This window comes from Rhipicephalus sanguineus, chromosome 1, assembly GCF_013339695.2.
Source record: "Rhipicephalus sanguineus isolate Rsan-2018 chromosome 1, BIME_Rsan_1.4, whole genome shotgun sequence".
Taxonomy (NCBI): Eukaryota; Metazoa; Arthropoda; class Arachnida; order Ixodida; family Ixodidae; genus Rhipicephalus; species Rhipicephalus sanguineus.
Window position 1 is genome coordinate 335257633 of NC_051176.1, and position 15422 is coordinate 335273054.

Sequence of the window (15422 nt, forward strand, 5' to 3'; positions counted from 1 at the left end):
TTCACGTAACGCTGAAACTTCTTTAACAAGCCCCCGGACTGCAGCGTAACAAGGCGCCTCCACCAACCAGCTTTACTCTTGCCGTCGAATACTTCATAAAAGCTAGTACGCACACGCCTTGGCTGAATATTGCTCTTCGAGCTAGTCATATGTACATACCTGTCGCCGTTATAGCGCTCCTGACAACAGATGGACGAAAACAGCAGTGGTGGAGGTAATTTGAGCCGCCCTAGCTATACGCTAACGCACTGGAAGCAAGTTCTGTTCGCAAGAGCAAGCCAAGCATATTCTAACGAAGCCTGACATGTGTTTACACTGGCAGATAAGTATTCAACATGGACTATTGCGTCATGAAGTACCCCGCACCATTATCTTCATGTATAGAACGTATTCGCTGATTGCACTCAAAATTCGGTGTGTGGCTCAGTGAGTCAAAAAATGTGTCCACTAGATCCGCTCTTGCCGTATGTGTCTACGGAACCGAGGTAGCGGTAAAGCGCATACGCCGGGCGGAGAGGCTACGTATACCCAGCCTATAGTTCCAACGTACTCGAAAAAACGTATCTTTGAGTAAACAGGGCTACGTGTAGGCACGAAGCAAGGGAAAATTTTATTCTCTGCTCAACCATACCACGTTAGAAACGTTTTTTCTTCCGTATCTTTTTTTTTTTAAGTAAAACGGAAAACCCAAAATATTTTCTCCGCCATAATGTCACTGTCGACACGCCGACATTAGTAATCAAGTGCGATACCGCCGGTCTTGCAAGAAAACTACTAATGCGCGCTTTGGTTGAACACTCCGCCACAAGACGTTTGCATCCCAGTTCTCATGCCTTCTATGCAACTCACCCCGCTCCGCATCATGTATACAGTTGCCGAAGTCTTTTCTTCTCCATAGTACCTTTCTCCATCTCTTTAGATGAACACGTTGGGCCGTGTGCTAACATTTTGTGGCACCCCAAAGGAGGCTAGAAAACCAGCTGGCCGCTAAAGACACTATTTCTCACGTAGTGCATGAGATCTAACGCGCACGCACGCACGCACGCATGCACGCACGCACCCATACATACATACATACATACATACATACATACATACATACACACGCAGCACGCACACACACACTAGAGACTTTCTATAAAACAATTACTCGTTTCCCAACTGCAGTGCAGCCTACGCCTCCTACAGGCTTGTCAACTACTTCTGCCTGACTATGTAATAGTCATTTCACATCACAACTCCAACTCCTCGAAGAGCACTGAAAAGAAAAAACAGAAATCCATAGCACGCAGATTTCGTGCAGACGTGCATGCGTCTCATGGCCAGGCGCTGTTTTTAAGTAACAGAGAGGCAAGGACGTCGGCACGAGTCCCGCAAGTTGTGTGTACGTGTGTGTTCGTGACGAAATACGGGGCCAAAGAATTGAAAATCCAGACATTCCGTTCTTCCTTTTTGCCCATCTGCTTCTCTTTTCGTTTATTCGGCTCCACCACACACTAGAGGTGAGAGGCGCTTCGGGATGAAAAGGACACATGGGGCGGACGCAGGTGACGTGGCAGCTAGCGAGACACATCCGGCGAATCTCCCAAACGTCAGAAAAAGAGCAGACACTTGCGCAGCTAGCCGGCGTGACTGAAAGGTAACCACGCGGTTACGTACGTACGACCACCAACGGAAGCATGGAACAGAGTATTCAGTTGCACACTCAGTGGAAAAGCTCTCAATCGCGCCGCCTGACACAGTGTGAACTGGGGATCGAGGGAAAACGATAGTAAAACCAATCGTTATCCCAGGAATTTGGAGCAGCCTTGCGTGCAACAAACAAACGAGCCTACAGTGCAACTAACCCGCTCGTGATCGGTGCTATAGCGCGCAGGCAGCGTTAGCTTCGGTTAGTCGGCGCAACCACATAGGAAACATTTAGCTTGCTGTCATCGGTGAGCGCCGGTAGCGCCCCAAGTCGAACTTTCCGTGCGGTACAAGTTGTCTTGTTGAGGAAGAACATGTGTTGGGAGCTCGTGGATACGCTAGCGCAAATGCTACACTTCAGAAATAAAGAGTCCTTTCGGCTGGTGTCCACTTGCAGATTAAGTGCTAATTATAAAATAAAACGCCGTTGTTGCCGACGAAAGCAATATCTTATGCTCAGTATTGATGATGTGTCTTCTAATAAAATTTGCCAGGACAACCAGGCCTTAATCCTAAAACGAGATTTATACCTCGAGATTTATACGTCAGGCCTTCATCCTAAAGGACTTCAACGCCGTTTAAATTAGCCATCTTAAAGGGGCAGACAACCATCAATCGAGATAGCCTTGCCGATGGAAAGATTATGCCTTGTAGTGACTGATACAGGCACTGTTACGATGTTACGAGAATCTGGTGAAATTTACCAGGGCGTACTTGTTATTCGACTTATAACCAGCGACACGAACGTGTGCCTGTACGGCAAGGCCAACTATCTGAAACACGCGAAAAGTGCTTGACGTCACGAAAATGAGCAAATGTGATTGGATGGGACATCTATGCAAATTCTCTCTAGGTAGGACAGTGATTGCAGTGGGTGGAGCTTGTATTTATTCTTAGGTTGTAACCGACTATATGTCAAGGTGGTTAAAAAAAAATCTGATGCGCAAGCTCTCCCTACTTCTTAGCAGCAAATGTGAAGCAAGCACTCTACCACAAAAACACAGCCTTCTCGTGTGACGTCCAATTAGAGCTAAAGTGCCTTTGTTCTGATCCCATCAATGCTAGGTTAATTATAAAATAAGAGATCGCTGTTCCCGACGAAATTAATATATCCGGATGAGTATCGATAACCTGATCTGTAATAAAATTTGCCAAGACTTTGAGGCTTCTTAAGGAAACCAGTAACATGAAGACAAACGGTGAGCGGTATCTGTCCGGAAAAATTACCCTTACTAAGCTCGCAGGCCGCGTGAGGAAGACGCTGCTCTTTTTTTTTTTTCGCTGTACGCTAACGTTATATCGTGCCTCTAGTAAGATGGCGAAGGTCTGGCTTCACTTTCCTCGGGACATAATTTCCACTCCATAATTACTTTAAAACTCCTTGTACTAGGTAGTTTCTCAGGGGCGGTTCTCGCTGGTTAACAGAGACAGATATCGAAGGCCACGTTCTTCTAATCGCTTTTGCGGAAGCGCTCCGAGAGCCGGAAACACATCATAGACACCATGCTTGCGACCCCCACCTATCGTTGTTTCGCCAATTCGCGAGGCGGGCTATCGGCATAGCTCTCACTCCTCAATATTGCTGCTCTATGCAATCATATCTCAGAGGTCGCTCAGATTAAAAATTCCGGTTATAAAACATCCGTGCGCTTTAAAAATTAGCAACTACAGGTATAGCCACTGCCGAGGATTGCTTTTCGTTGCGCCATAAAAAAAGGGGGGAGGGGGGATTAAAAAGCGGTTGCCTGTCCCTTTAAAATTCGCAGGTAGTAAGAGAAAAGCGCTGATATTTCTTTAATAGTACTTTATCGTGCCCCTCCTAAGGTGGCCGAGGGCCTGCGTTTAATCGTCAAACAAATAATGGGTCGCTATAATACCGTTAAAACGGCCAATGCTCTCAATAAAAGCAATTGGCCTGAACACACTCGCTTTGCAAATAGCGCCGAGATTTAAACCGCTCACACCTAAACGGTACGCAAGGAAGGCGATGTTTCCGCAGTGGTTGCACCGATTAGTGGACAGCGTCGCGTTTTACACGGATCATCCAGATATATCTCATTCGCCTTGCAAATGCTGTAAATCTCCGATCACTCTTTACGCCTAATCGTACACGTCCGTTCAATATGTACACTATACCGATCACGTTGAGCCAAGCCCAGCGAAACCTATACGACACATGCACGTCAGGGCGAAAAAAAGTGTCCCCACAGTCCGCACGTCCTGGATGGCGGCCACGCTACGCTGACACGTCTCCGTCGCGCGGTGCCGGCGGTCGACTCACCGGGCTCGAAAGAGCCAGGTGCCACGTGACCTGCAACTCCACCCCGCACGTATGCAGCACTACCACTACGACAGTCCAGCCGAAACGCCCCTCACCCGTGAGTCCATTCAGCGGAATCGTCTTTTTTGTCTCTCTGTTTTTCTCGTAATGTTTCCTCGTGCCCTATATATATGATCAGCGTCTTCGTAGCGAAGCCATGGCGGGTCGCCGTGTCACTCCAGAGACGGATAATGATGAGAAGGGCGCGCGCGCTCGAGGATGGCGCACAACGAGAGATGAAGAACGGTTTCGTAGTTTTTGTTTTCCATTCGCGACGACGACGACGACGACGACCGGTGAGAGTGGGTGGGATGGAAGGAGGACGGGACGCTCCTCTCACATGGGGGGACTGAGCGGCGTGGAGCTGTCGCTGTGGTGCGGCGGCGGACTGTAGGCCATGGCGCGAACCCCGTGGGGAAGCTGCAAAGAGACGAGAACAGAGTGCATCACAATTAGGATAACACCGGCACAGTCTCTTCAACGCAAACACGAAACGGAAGTGTTAGCATGGCGCGCGACCGCGCGACCACACTATCATTATACATCACGAGTGTTTGGGACGCCTATATAACGAAAGCCACCAAAAACGCATACAATCGCAGTTTTCCCCCGCGCCACGTGATTTGTAAAGAAGCATATACACTTACGCTGGACAACGAGCATCCGAATTGCTGCTCAGAGGCTGCCCGAGTGATTGTGCTCGCAAACGGGATAACACGTCGCTATATATTTTGCAACATTTCCTACATATCCCTTTCCGACCCAGTGACCAGTGTACTGGACGTAACAAAAAAAGCGGATCAGACAAGCAAGCAAACCCACATTCGAAGCCGAAACCACTTTGACAGCTTGTGTAAGAGGCGAGAAATATCTTTTTGAATGTAGTTCCTTCTTCAGCCCCATTTTCTTATGGGGGCGCATCAGAGTAATGGTGTCAATCAAGAGGAAATGCACGCGCATGGTGTGCTCAAGCATACAAAATTATTTGAGGAGTTATCTTCGCGCAATTCAAGTAACTTAAATCGTGCGAGCTGATTTATGCCCTCTTGAAACAATGTTGCAAAAAGGTAGCTTTTGTAATCAGAAGTTTGCTCGCAATGCGAGACTGTATTCATGTCTAGTGCACTGGACACCGGGATGCAATTGGTGCGCATTGTGCTAAACATGGAGGAGAGAAAAGAAACTAGGAAGGACGTCACGTGAAAATCTTGAAACCATTCATAAAAATTGAACCAGGAGCACGCTGGGAATTCTACCAAGAGCCTGGAGCACGAGGAGGCAGCGGCGTCGGAGGACGTTGGCTTGTGGACGCTCAGCGCGTTGCCTCCTAGCTTCTTACCTCTTCGTGGTGCTGATCGCTATGCACAACAGTTAACGATAGAATTTTTTTCTTTTTCTCAAGTCAAAACAAACCATTTTTATGTTTTAAAAGACAATGAACTTTGTGACAGGAGCAACAGCAACATTTTTTCAAGGAAGAAAGCAGAATGTGTGTACCCATAAGTGGAACAAATGAATCCTAGTGTCCAGCATACTGGACATGATTCTCCCGTGAAAACCATTGTACCTACGGTCTCCCTCATTTTTTTGCATGCTTTTCAATAGCCTCTTAGCTAGAAAGGAGCACTGAAAATTTTTTTTCTACCCTACGAAAAATGCGGGACTGAAAGGGATATTCCTATGCACCCCATAAACTCCTCAAACAGGGCGCCTCCTCAGTGGCGAACCAGTGAGCCACTTGAGAGTTCAAACCATGCGTCGAATCGTTCGCGCTTTTCTCTGCAATATTACTCAATCAATCACAGTTCGCGACCTGTACTCGCGTTATCGGTGCCTTCCAACGCAACAAAGAGCTGTGTCTGATCAAGTGACACAAAGGCCATCATTATCACCAGCCTCACTACACCCACCAGGCACGTAGCCAGGATTTTTTTTTTCGGGGGGGGGGGGGCGGGGGCCAGGCCTAATTATTCGAAAGAAAGTCTTTTCATGGCAAAGAGAAAAAGAAAGTTGCCCGGGAATATAAAAGGCTCGACGAATTTCGGGGGCGGGGGGGGGGGGGGGCCCTTGCCTACGTGCCTGACACCCACTGCAAGTCAAGGGCCTCTCCCATGTTTCTCCAATTAACCCGGTCCTGTGCTTCCTGCGTCACGTTATCCCCGCAGGCACAGAGATATTTAAATGCAATGCTCAGGTTTGGAGAACTACATATACGAACCCAGGCACCGCGAAGGCCCACCGAACGCTCAAGCGATAAATAATCTCGCACACGGTTGAAAAAGCGCGAAACATTCTTCGCCGATCACGTACTGTAAATTAACAATTGCGTGCTTAACATTGACTTCATGACAAAGCCAGATATTTAAAAAAAAGAACGCTATAGCATTCCGGACTGGAGGTACGGTGTGCACGTGGGGCTGTGACCGCGGCTGCACAAGAGAAATTACGGGCCCAAGTGGCGCTGCCAATAGACGTAGATAGCAGTTGTAGGTTAAGACGAGCGCGAGAAAAGCGTTCCCAGGCTTCGTATACGGTCATCCACCACGGTCTGCCGGATTCCAGCCAAGGAAGCGCGAGCTTAGAGAGGGGAAGGCAGGAAGGAGCACGGGCATCGCCGTCGTCCGGCAGAAGCCGTTTTCGATACGCCGGGGGCGCAGCGCCCATAAATCCCCGCAGAGGTCCCCTCGACGACGGCCGCGGAGTCCTGTCGCCGACACCGCGGACCTCCCTCCTTCCCCGTGCAGAGGGAGCCCTTCATATAAGACGGCACATCGCTCGGGCCTTCCCGTGGCTACATCCCATCCTTCGAGAACCCTCCCTCTCCAAAGTCGGCGCCAGGCTTCGTATCAGGCCCCGGCCAGGAGTGCCGCGCCGAGAGAGGAGCGCCATTACGTTAGGGCGGCGGTAGGCAGCAGGCGTTATCAAGCGGCCAGATGGCGTGGGTCCAGGCGGCGGCACCTCTCTTTTCGGGGTGCCACTCGCTTCCCCTTTTCCTTGCCGTTTCGTGCAGAGCGTTGTTGGACTCCCGAGATAAGCCACGGGCTTTCCCCTCCTTCCCAAATCTCCCTACGCGCCTCCTTTCCTCAGCTTCTCGGCACCGCGTAGTCGTCGTTGGCCACCGCGGACAAAGGTGGCGGGGGGCAAGGAACTGCGGCGAAGAATGGCGTAACCTACCTCTGTCCCTCCTTCTGTCACCTCACCTCCGAACCCCGCTGGCGTATCGCGCAGTAAGTACTGCGCCGGCCAGCCTCATTTCCAAACCGGGCTATGGCGGGGGTGTCGGTCCTAACACACTCGTACGCGCCAATTCTGTGCAGCACAGTCGAGAATGAGCGGAGCAACAGATTAAAATAAACAAATAGTATGGTCGTGAATTTGGCTTAGCTGATATCTGAAGTGCTCAAGAAGTAGCTAGCGCGTTCGCTAACGCTTACGACGACAGCGACACCTACAAAGCATGAGCAGGACTTTATAAATGCTTGGAGTTCTCACTTAACAGGAATTCGCAGTGCCGAGCGCCGGCGCTAACGTTTCACAACACTTTGGCGCCACCGGCGTACGTTTCCTGCTTTTATGAATGCAAAAATGTTCGAAAAGCCGGGAGAGTTCATGATTAAAGTAGATACTCCGACTTAACACAACAAAATTTTGTTGTGTTAAGTCGGAGTATCTATTTTAATCGTTTCCTGCTTCGTTAAGCCAGCAAAACTTCCGACGAGAAGTAGTACATGAGGCCGCGAGTGGCCACGACTACGATAACTACATTGTCTGCCAACACAAACGGCAAATCAAACTTTGTACCAGAAGTTCAATGCGCGAAGAAGAGAAACGGCAAGGCACGAGTTAGTTTAATGAATGTAGAGTAAGAGCCCTTGATTTAGATATGCATAACGCTGCATTAGTGCAAACCACTATAACGCCAGTACATGACACTTGGGATTCTCACATAACCCGATCGAGTCAAAAACAAGTGGTGCTCCTTCTAAAGAAGGCTGTCATTTTCTCTTTCCTTCGGCCAACGTCACGCAGACTACTAAAGAAGTGGGCTTAGAAACATCCGGTGGAAAAATAATTGCGCACAAAGCTAGCGCTGTTCATGAAAAATTTAAGCAAATCGAATAATAGGTTGAAAGCGCACGGTCTAGCGACGGCAACGCACTGCTACATATCCATGAGATTGCCAGCGCTAGCCAAGTCAAAGGCGCTCACGTAATTCTTCCCGTGTGCCACCGTGCTGGCATAGAACAGTGGCCTGCGCAACGACCACTAGCTCAGTTCAACGCACTGCATGGAATTCTGACGAGATGGAGCACAGTGCTGCGCTGGGCCTTATAGTAACTCCGAGGGTGATAACGGGAGGCCTGGGACGACAGGATCCCCTCGCCCACTTCTCATGTCCCTCGCCGGAAGTAAAAAGCCCTGCCCTCGAGGCAAAGATGGTGCAGTGCCAAACAGCGTCATGACCCCCTGGCGGTTCCGTTATCCGCTCCACGTACGCGCTTCCGGTGGCGGCCAGAGAGAAATAGGCCGGCATATCGAAGGTAAAGAGGGCATCCTCGCCGTTGGCAAAGTGGTCAAATGGCTGCCATGGGTCGTAGTATACGTAGGTGCACGTAGACAGCGACAAAGCATCGCAGGTGCGTGGCTGCACTACGTACAATACAGTATTGGGCGCATGCCCCAAAAGTAGACGCGACGCTCTCAGCAAAGGTGAGAGTGTCGGCTCTCTCTTCATCGGAATAATGGGGTTTGCACTAATGCAAAGTTCAGGCTACAGAGAGCATCATTCCAAACACGAAGGTCAAGGGACAAGATCGCATCGTCTCGGCATTGGATTATGGCCCCAATGGCTGCTGCGCACAAACTACATAAGTGTTAAGTTCAATGAGCGAGTGCACTATCATTACCCATTCCACTACAGAATATGTTATACGACTCCGTGACACTGAATAGAAGATAACAGTGGACGTTGCTCAACGCAGCTAACGACAGCGCAGAAACGTGTGCGAGACAAAATACGGCAACGTTATAGACTGCCCCCACCAAGTCATCCCGTACGTGTGTACGCCGGCTATCCCAGTAAAGGGTATCCTAGCCCAGCACAAGGAATCACTTCGCGACGAGAGAGAGAGAGAGAGAGAGAGAGAGAGAGAGAGAGAGAGAGAGAGAGAGAGAGAGAGAGAGAGAGAGAGAGAGAGAGAGAGAGAGAGAGAGAGAGAGAGAGAGCGGATAAAACATAAGAGCCCCTTATTCAGAAGTCAAACAAACTCCAAACGCAGTGGCTTCAGAGCGTGACTCAGATATGCCCTATGCTGGGGCCATATTCCGAGATGGAGATATCGCCATAATATCTTTATCAGTGCTCACTGATTGGCTGGCCGTGGAAAGGCCGGGAAGCAGCCACTTCAGTCATTGGACACTACAGATTCTACGCCATGCGAGCCGACAGTGTCCCCGAAAGTGATTATCTCACAATACGGTCCCTACAGACTCCTGTTGCCCGTATCAGTGCACGCTTGTAAATCAACCGTTCTCACGGCGGCCTTGGGCGATGTTGACTATACAAATACAGGCCGCCAGCGGTTCTAGTGAAAACCATTAAGCATATTTCATCAAACATTAAAGTTATTTCAAACAATCAATCAACCAATACCCCATCAAAGACTAATCGACGAGCTTCGTTAATATATATGGGTGTGACGGGACTATACAGTGTCACATGAGTGTCGAGTCGCCATAAAGGTGATCGCTTATAACGTGGAAACTCTCCGAAAGAGATCTCTTCGTCTAATGTAGGGAAGTCCCGCGCAGCTGCGATATCTTTCACGGGAATGCGCTCTTTCGACTAATTTCAGAACACCGTGTAGCGTGAGTGTCGAGTCCCAGTCAGTATACTTCGTACGGGCTTCGCCATAAAGGCACTTGGTGCGAAATTCCCGCCTCCGCATGTCCTGACATTGTCGACAATCAAAACCCGAACTGCGCCTCCAGGATCGTTCACGCAAAAAAATTCCGGAACCTTCAGAGCCACCTAGGCTGCCAAGCACGCTTAAGATTAAATATGTGTTGTTTAAAAGGCCAAATTCATTAAGTTATTACTTTCAGTAGTAGATATTTAGATATAAACAAACACAATATAGTAACCGAGCGAAATTATCGCTGAAGACGAGCAAAGAATAGAAACACCGGTTATGCACAAGAAAAGACACGTATTGATTTTATTATTGTTAAATTTACATGTAATTACTATTTCTTAAATTAATTCTTGTCATCAAGCGCAGGAGGTCCCACTTCGGTTTCTAAAAATGGGACCTCCTTTTGAATAGGCATTTCATGTAATTATCGCCGTTTATTAATATGAATAAACTGAGTATGATTTCGAACTATACTTTCGCAGAAGAGCCCCATCGACCAAGAAATATTGAAATGGCGTCGGATACTCAAACAGTTGCACAGTAGAGCCCATCTGGCCCCTTTGACTCAGCAGCGGGCGGGGTCCGTAAGAGAAAAGCACAAAACTCTCGGGCAGCGGAGACGCGGAACGAGAAAAGAAGAGGCCAAGAACAGAACGTGTCGCTCTGAAATTTCATCGCCGCCGCTTTCAAAATCCCGAAACGACATAATAACGCGGGTTGGGAAGACCGTTTTCGCGCCCCACAAACGACATAACGGGATCATCTCGGCAAAGCCGTCAGTTTTTAGGGACTCCTCATAGAAACTACCCGCCTTCCTCCTCTTTTTACTCGTCCGTTCGCGCGCCGTGCGCCAGTCTTCGAGGAAGTAATGAAGCGCAGTCGGCATTAGGAGAGCCATACGTCAGGGCTGCTCGCGGGGAAAAGAACGCGCGCGCTGAAAAATCAACGCAGCGACGGCACTGCATCGCACAGAAAGAGAAATCTCGGCGAGGGAACCGCTTCGGCTGCAGTAATGACAGACAACCAGACAAGGCAGGCTCAGACTGGAGGCGGGCGAAATTCATATACGGTGCGTGCGCCCCTCATTCGCTCGCGAGATGCGGGAATTAGAAGCCCGAAGGGGGAAAAAAAAGGAAAATTGAAAAAGGATTTAGACAGAGCTCCAAAAAAGAAATACCGGCGCAATATGTCAGCGATACAACTTCTGCCAAGACGTCATCGTTCTGACGCAGGACGCCGCATCCTAATACCAACGAAAAATGAGGACCCCGCTCAAAGAGAGTGAGTGAGAGAGAGAGAGAGACAAAGCAGTACAAGACACGTCAAGAAAGCGCCCAGAGTCGAAGTGAAGGGCGCTAAAGGGTGAGAAAATGAGCAGCACAAAGCAAATGACGCCAGAAAGGCGGGCAATTATTAGTGAACCTGCCCGTTTTTGTCGTATACGACGACGCGACACGTAAGCAACGACGCAGCAGGCTCTCCTCACTCCCGCTTGACGTCGACGCGTAATGTCGGAACGACACGCCACCCGCGGCGCCTGTCAAGCCACCACCGGCAGGCAGCAAAGACCACCGCGCCCGCCAACCACCACGACAACGAGACAGTGCAGAACGACACCCGACGATCACGCCCCCCTCCGCCATTTTCATCCCCCCCCCCCTTTTCCCTCCACGCGCGTCGTAATTTGTGCTCAAAAGTGGAGAGACGAGAAGATGTCCAAGCGCCCATGTTCGTCTTGCTGCAAGCGAGCGTCAAGTCAGGCGGAGCGCTTCACTTACGTCAGAGTCGTCGCCCGACGAAGCCGATAGACGATGGGGGCGAAGAGGAAAAAAAGAAATGAGGGGCTCGCAAAGGCATCGCGTCGAGCTACGCTTCTGCCAGGCGGAGTCGCTCCGGAAGCCAATATCACCACCAGCATGCGCTGTCGACCAACAAAAGACAAACTCCCATCTTCTTCTTCCCCCTCCTCGGTTACAAGGCGAAAACAGCGAGCAACTTCTCCTTTTCAGCAGCTTTCGCGAGGCGAACACGCAAGAGAAGAGACACGCGCTCAGCGGCGTCCGGCCGCCATAAAATTAGCGGCGACGCGCGGCAGCGAAGGATTTTCTCGTTAAAAGAGAAAAGGGGGCGAGTTGCGAAAAAGGGCGGCATAGAAGACGACGAGCGTGCAACCACCGCCCACGACGAACGAGACGCGGGAGGCAGACGCGACACGAGAAGGCGGAAAGAAAAGAATGAAGCCCCTCCACACTGCAGTGGCCCAAATTGCCCGAACAAGAAGTGCGGACCGACGCTGAGCTGGCTGACTGGCTGCCAGGCTTGGCTCGGCGAGGCCGTGGTGTCTTGTCTCGTAATTAAAGGAAGTGCAGCAGAACATCCAAGTTTGCATTACAAACCCATTAAGAAACGACTTTTCTTCTTCTTTTTTTTCTTTTATTGCTGTCTCGCTGGAGTATTGCGTGGGAAACTAGAGAGCCGCTTTCGAAGTAAGCACTTCCCCTCTTTTGCGTACGCCCGAATAACTTGAGCGCGAGCGAAAGATCTTTTCCTCCACTTTCCCCTCCATTTCCGAATTCCCTCCCTCTTTTTTTTTTGTTCGTTTCACTTTTACTCCAAGTTCGCGAGACAAGTCGGCGCTAGCTTCCCGTTGCTGTGCACAGGGTATGCAGTTCGCGCTGCGCTTTCTTGCGTCACCATAGATGCACTGAATGTGCGGTAAGTTGTTCCGCATGAAACGGCTCCTTTCTCATTATGCCTATATGATTAGGTAGCGCACTTTCGACGGGGACGATTGAAGTATTTTTCCTGAAATAAATTCAGTTGCGAGTGTAGCGAGTGCCGTGTCCTTTCTGTTTCTTTTGTCCCCGTCGAAAGTGCGCTACCTAACCATATAGGCATAATGATCAGTCACCAACTAGCCCAGCTCTCAACCTTATTGGGCTCCTTTCTCCAACGAGGGCAGTGCGAAGACCTTGCCAGAGCTTCTGTGAGAAACAGTCTGGGCAATGCGGAGATTCTGGAATACAGTGCCTTAAGTAAGAGCACTAAATGAGATCGCCGCGTCAGGTTGGTTCCGGCGCATACATTCGCTCCATCATCTATTTATGCCCTATTATGCGTCACATGCTACAAACATGAACCAAGAAGGAGAAAAAAAAAGCGTTTGAAATTATAAACTACATAACGGACTTCCGCGAGGTCTTGCATTCAGCGTTCTGGTCGCTCTTGTTTCGCACATTCTCTGCTTTCAAATAGCAAGAACTTAAGTAGATACGTATCGCTTTCCACTTGGGACAGATCTGATCTATGCAAGTAAGCACCGAGCCTTCCTATCGCAAGAGACTTGTTTGTTTAGCGTTGCGAGACTTCAGAGGCAGCTCACACGACGTGGCAGTGCCCTCACAGAGTAGCCGAGGCCTGCAAGTGCACTTTCTACAGAGTGGGCTGACGCTTCTGGCATCTTTTGAGTGCGCACATTGTAATTTCGTTATATAAAAAAAGAAAGAAAGAAAAAGATAAAAAGGAAAAGGAATGGGAAACACGCGTGAGCCTACTGTTTCACGCAGCCTTGTCTAACACCAGCTTTCAGATGCACTCTTTCAGGTCCGTGCAACAACAGCAGGAGCCAGCGCCTTAACGCCAACATGAGTCAATTCCTTCTTCCGCTAGGCTCGTAAAACAAACCCGCATCGCACTGAAAACCGCTGCAGTCGGCAACGCACACACGTCCCCTCCTTGCCCAACAAGATAACGACCGCTGAGAACAGGATCACCCGAGCACTCCAGAAGGCCCGGCCGCGGTACTTAGAACACGATGCCCGGTTTTTAACGTCCATCGATGATGGCCACGCCAGAAGGTCGAGAGAGAGACTGCCCGGAGCTCTGCCGCACTAAGCGTGAAACCCGGAACGAGCGAACGTCTGGAGGAGGGGGCTCGTTTTCTGGAGGAAGTAAAAAGGCAAACCTTTACTTGCGGTACCCGCGCGCGACGGTTTACGACTTGGGAAGCGCCTTCGAGAACACGCCGCGCCGGTGGTCGACGCCTTCCCCACAGCGACGACCAGAACGGCATTCAGGAGCCTCCCGCCGCCCAAGCGGACCGAAGGTGGCGGAGGAGGGGACCACGCCGTTCGTGTCAAGAGCGCGAGAAACACCGGGGCGCGCGCGCGCTGGGAACCACCGCACACAAAGGCTTGCGGCGCTGCACGCACAGCGCAAGCATAGGGGAGGGCGGAGGGCAGCGAGCCAGGGCCGTTTTTACAGCCCTTACACACTTACAAGTTGCGCAAGGCCGCGGTCGGCGCGTTTGCTGCTGCAACGTGAAGAGCACGGCGCTGGCTCGGACGGCGCGAGACGAGCTTTTATAGGACCGTTTCCGCCGTCGTTCGGTTTTACGGCCCGCCAAAGGCGCCTGCTCCTGGCGCGCAGAGGTGGCGGCGGGCAGCCCTTCGCTCTGGGAGAGAACGGACGCCTCTTGCGCTCTATACACCGTACGCGACGTGGACCTACTGTGAAAGAAGACAGGAGGCTAGCAAGGGCCACGGAACGGACAGATGAGGTGGCCTTTAATGGAATGTCCGATAATGACAATGTCCGGTGCGCCCACGAACGTGTTCATCGTCAGCACCCGCACCCTACCTCCAAGGTTTCGAATCCAGCCGCTGAAGACGAACGACATCACCATAAGGAGAGCCCTCTTCTACCTCGACCCTGCTACAAATTCTAAGAGCAACGCCGATGCAGTTAAACCAAGACAGAAAAGTACGCGGTTTCACAATGAGCCAAGTGCGACTGCCGGCTTGCTTTTAGCGGTCCCGAGATATCGATACGACCATCGCCCGTTCCTTGGCTTCCTTACACGCTCGTATACGAGTAAAGGTGCTCTGCGAGCCTTATCTCCGTCTAGGCGCGTGAAAAACAGCTAAAATGTTTTGTCGTTTCAAAGTCTATATTTTTTGAAAGAGGAGCAACACAGGAAGGGATCCACACCGCTCGCGCTCAAGTCAGGCCGCACCTGCCGTGGAGGCGACATTTGTTTTTCGGCTCCCGCGGTCCAGCTTTATGGATTATTTATGGCCGTGCTTCGTATAGCTGCGGTTATGGGACCCTCCGATCTTTTATGACCGGTCGCTGTTTTCTCGCAGACGGCACTCACTGACAACACGAGCGCCGCCCAACGGCCGCTGCCGGCGCGAGGAAAGCCCCCGCAAAATCCCTCCGTTTGAAGTCCTTTCCTTTAGCATATCTTTGCTCGCCGTTATAGTCGTCGTCTGAAAAACGAGCGAGGAGAGAATGTGGCTTGTTTGCAAATCGGTCGCAGGCAGCGCTGGGGCGCAAACGTGAGCCAACAACAGAACGGTGCATTTTAATCAGACCAGCAGCACACCTCGTGCTGCTTCTTTGTCTCTCTCTCTCTCGCTTGCCTGCTCGCTGTATAATGAATGGTGCGTCCAAGAGGCGTCCGCTGCTTTATCGATAGCATTTTCCTGTGATATTTA

At 50.6% G+C, this 15422-nt stretch overlaps 1 protein-coding gene across 3 annotated transcripts in view; it reads right to left on the minus strand.

Moving 5' to 3' along the window:
• Positions 1-1442: 1442 nt before the first annotated feature.
• Positions 1443-15422, minus strand: part of LOC119379570 (homeobox protein extradenticle) — a 371983-nt gene continuing 358003 nt past the window's right edge. For all 3 annotated transcript variants that reach the window (XR_007414951.1, XM_037648870.2, XM_037648873.2), the window contains one exon: positions 1443-4429. Coding sequence is in view for 2 of the 3 variants with exons in the window: in XM_037648870.2 (XP_037504798.1) it covers positions 4346-4429 (84 nt within the window). In the remaining variant the exon portion in view is untranslated. The remainder of the gene's footprint in view (positions 4430-15422) is intronic.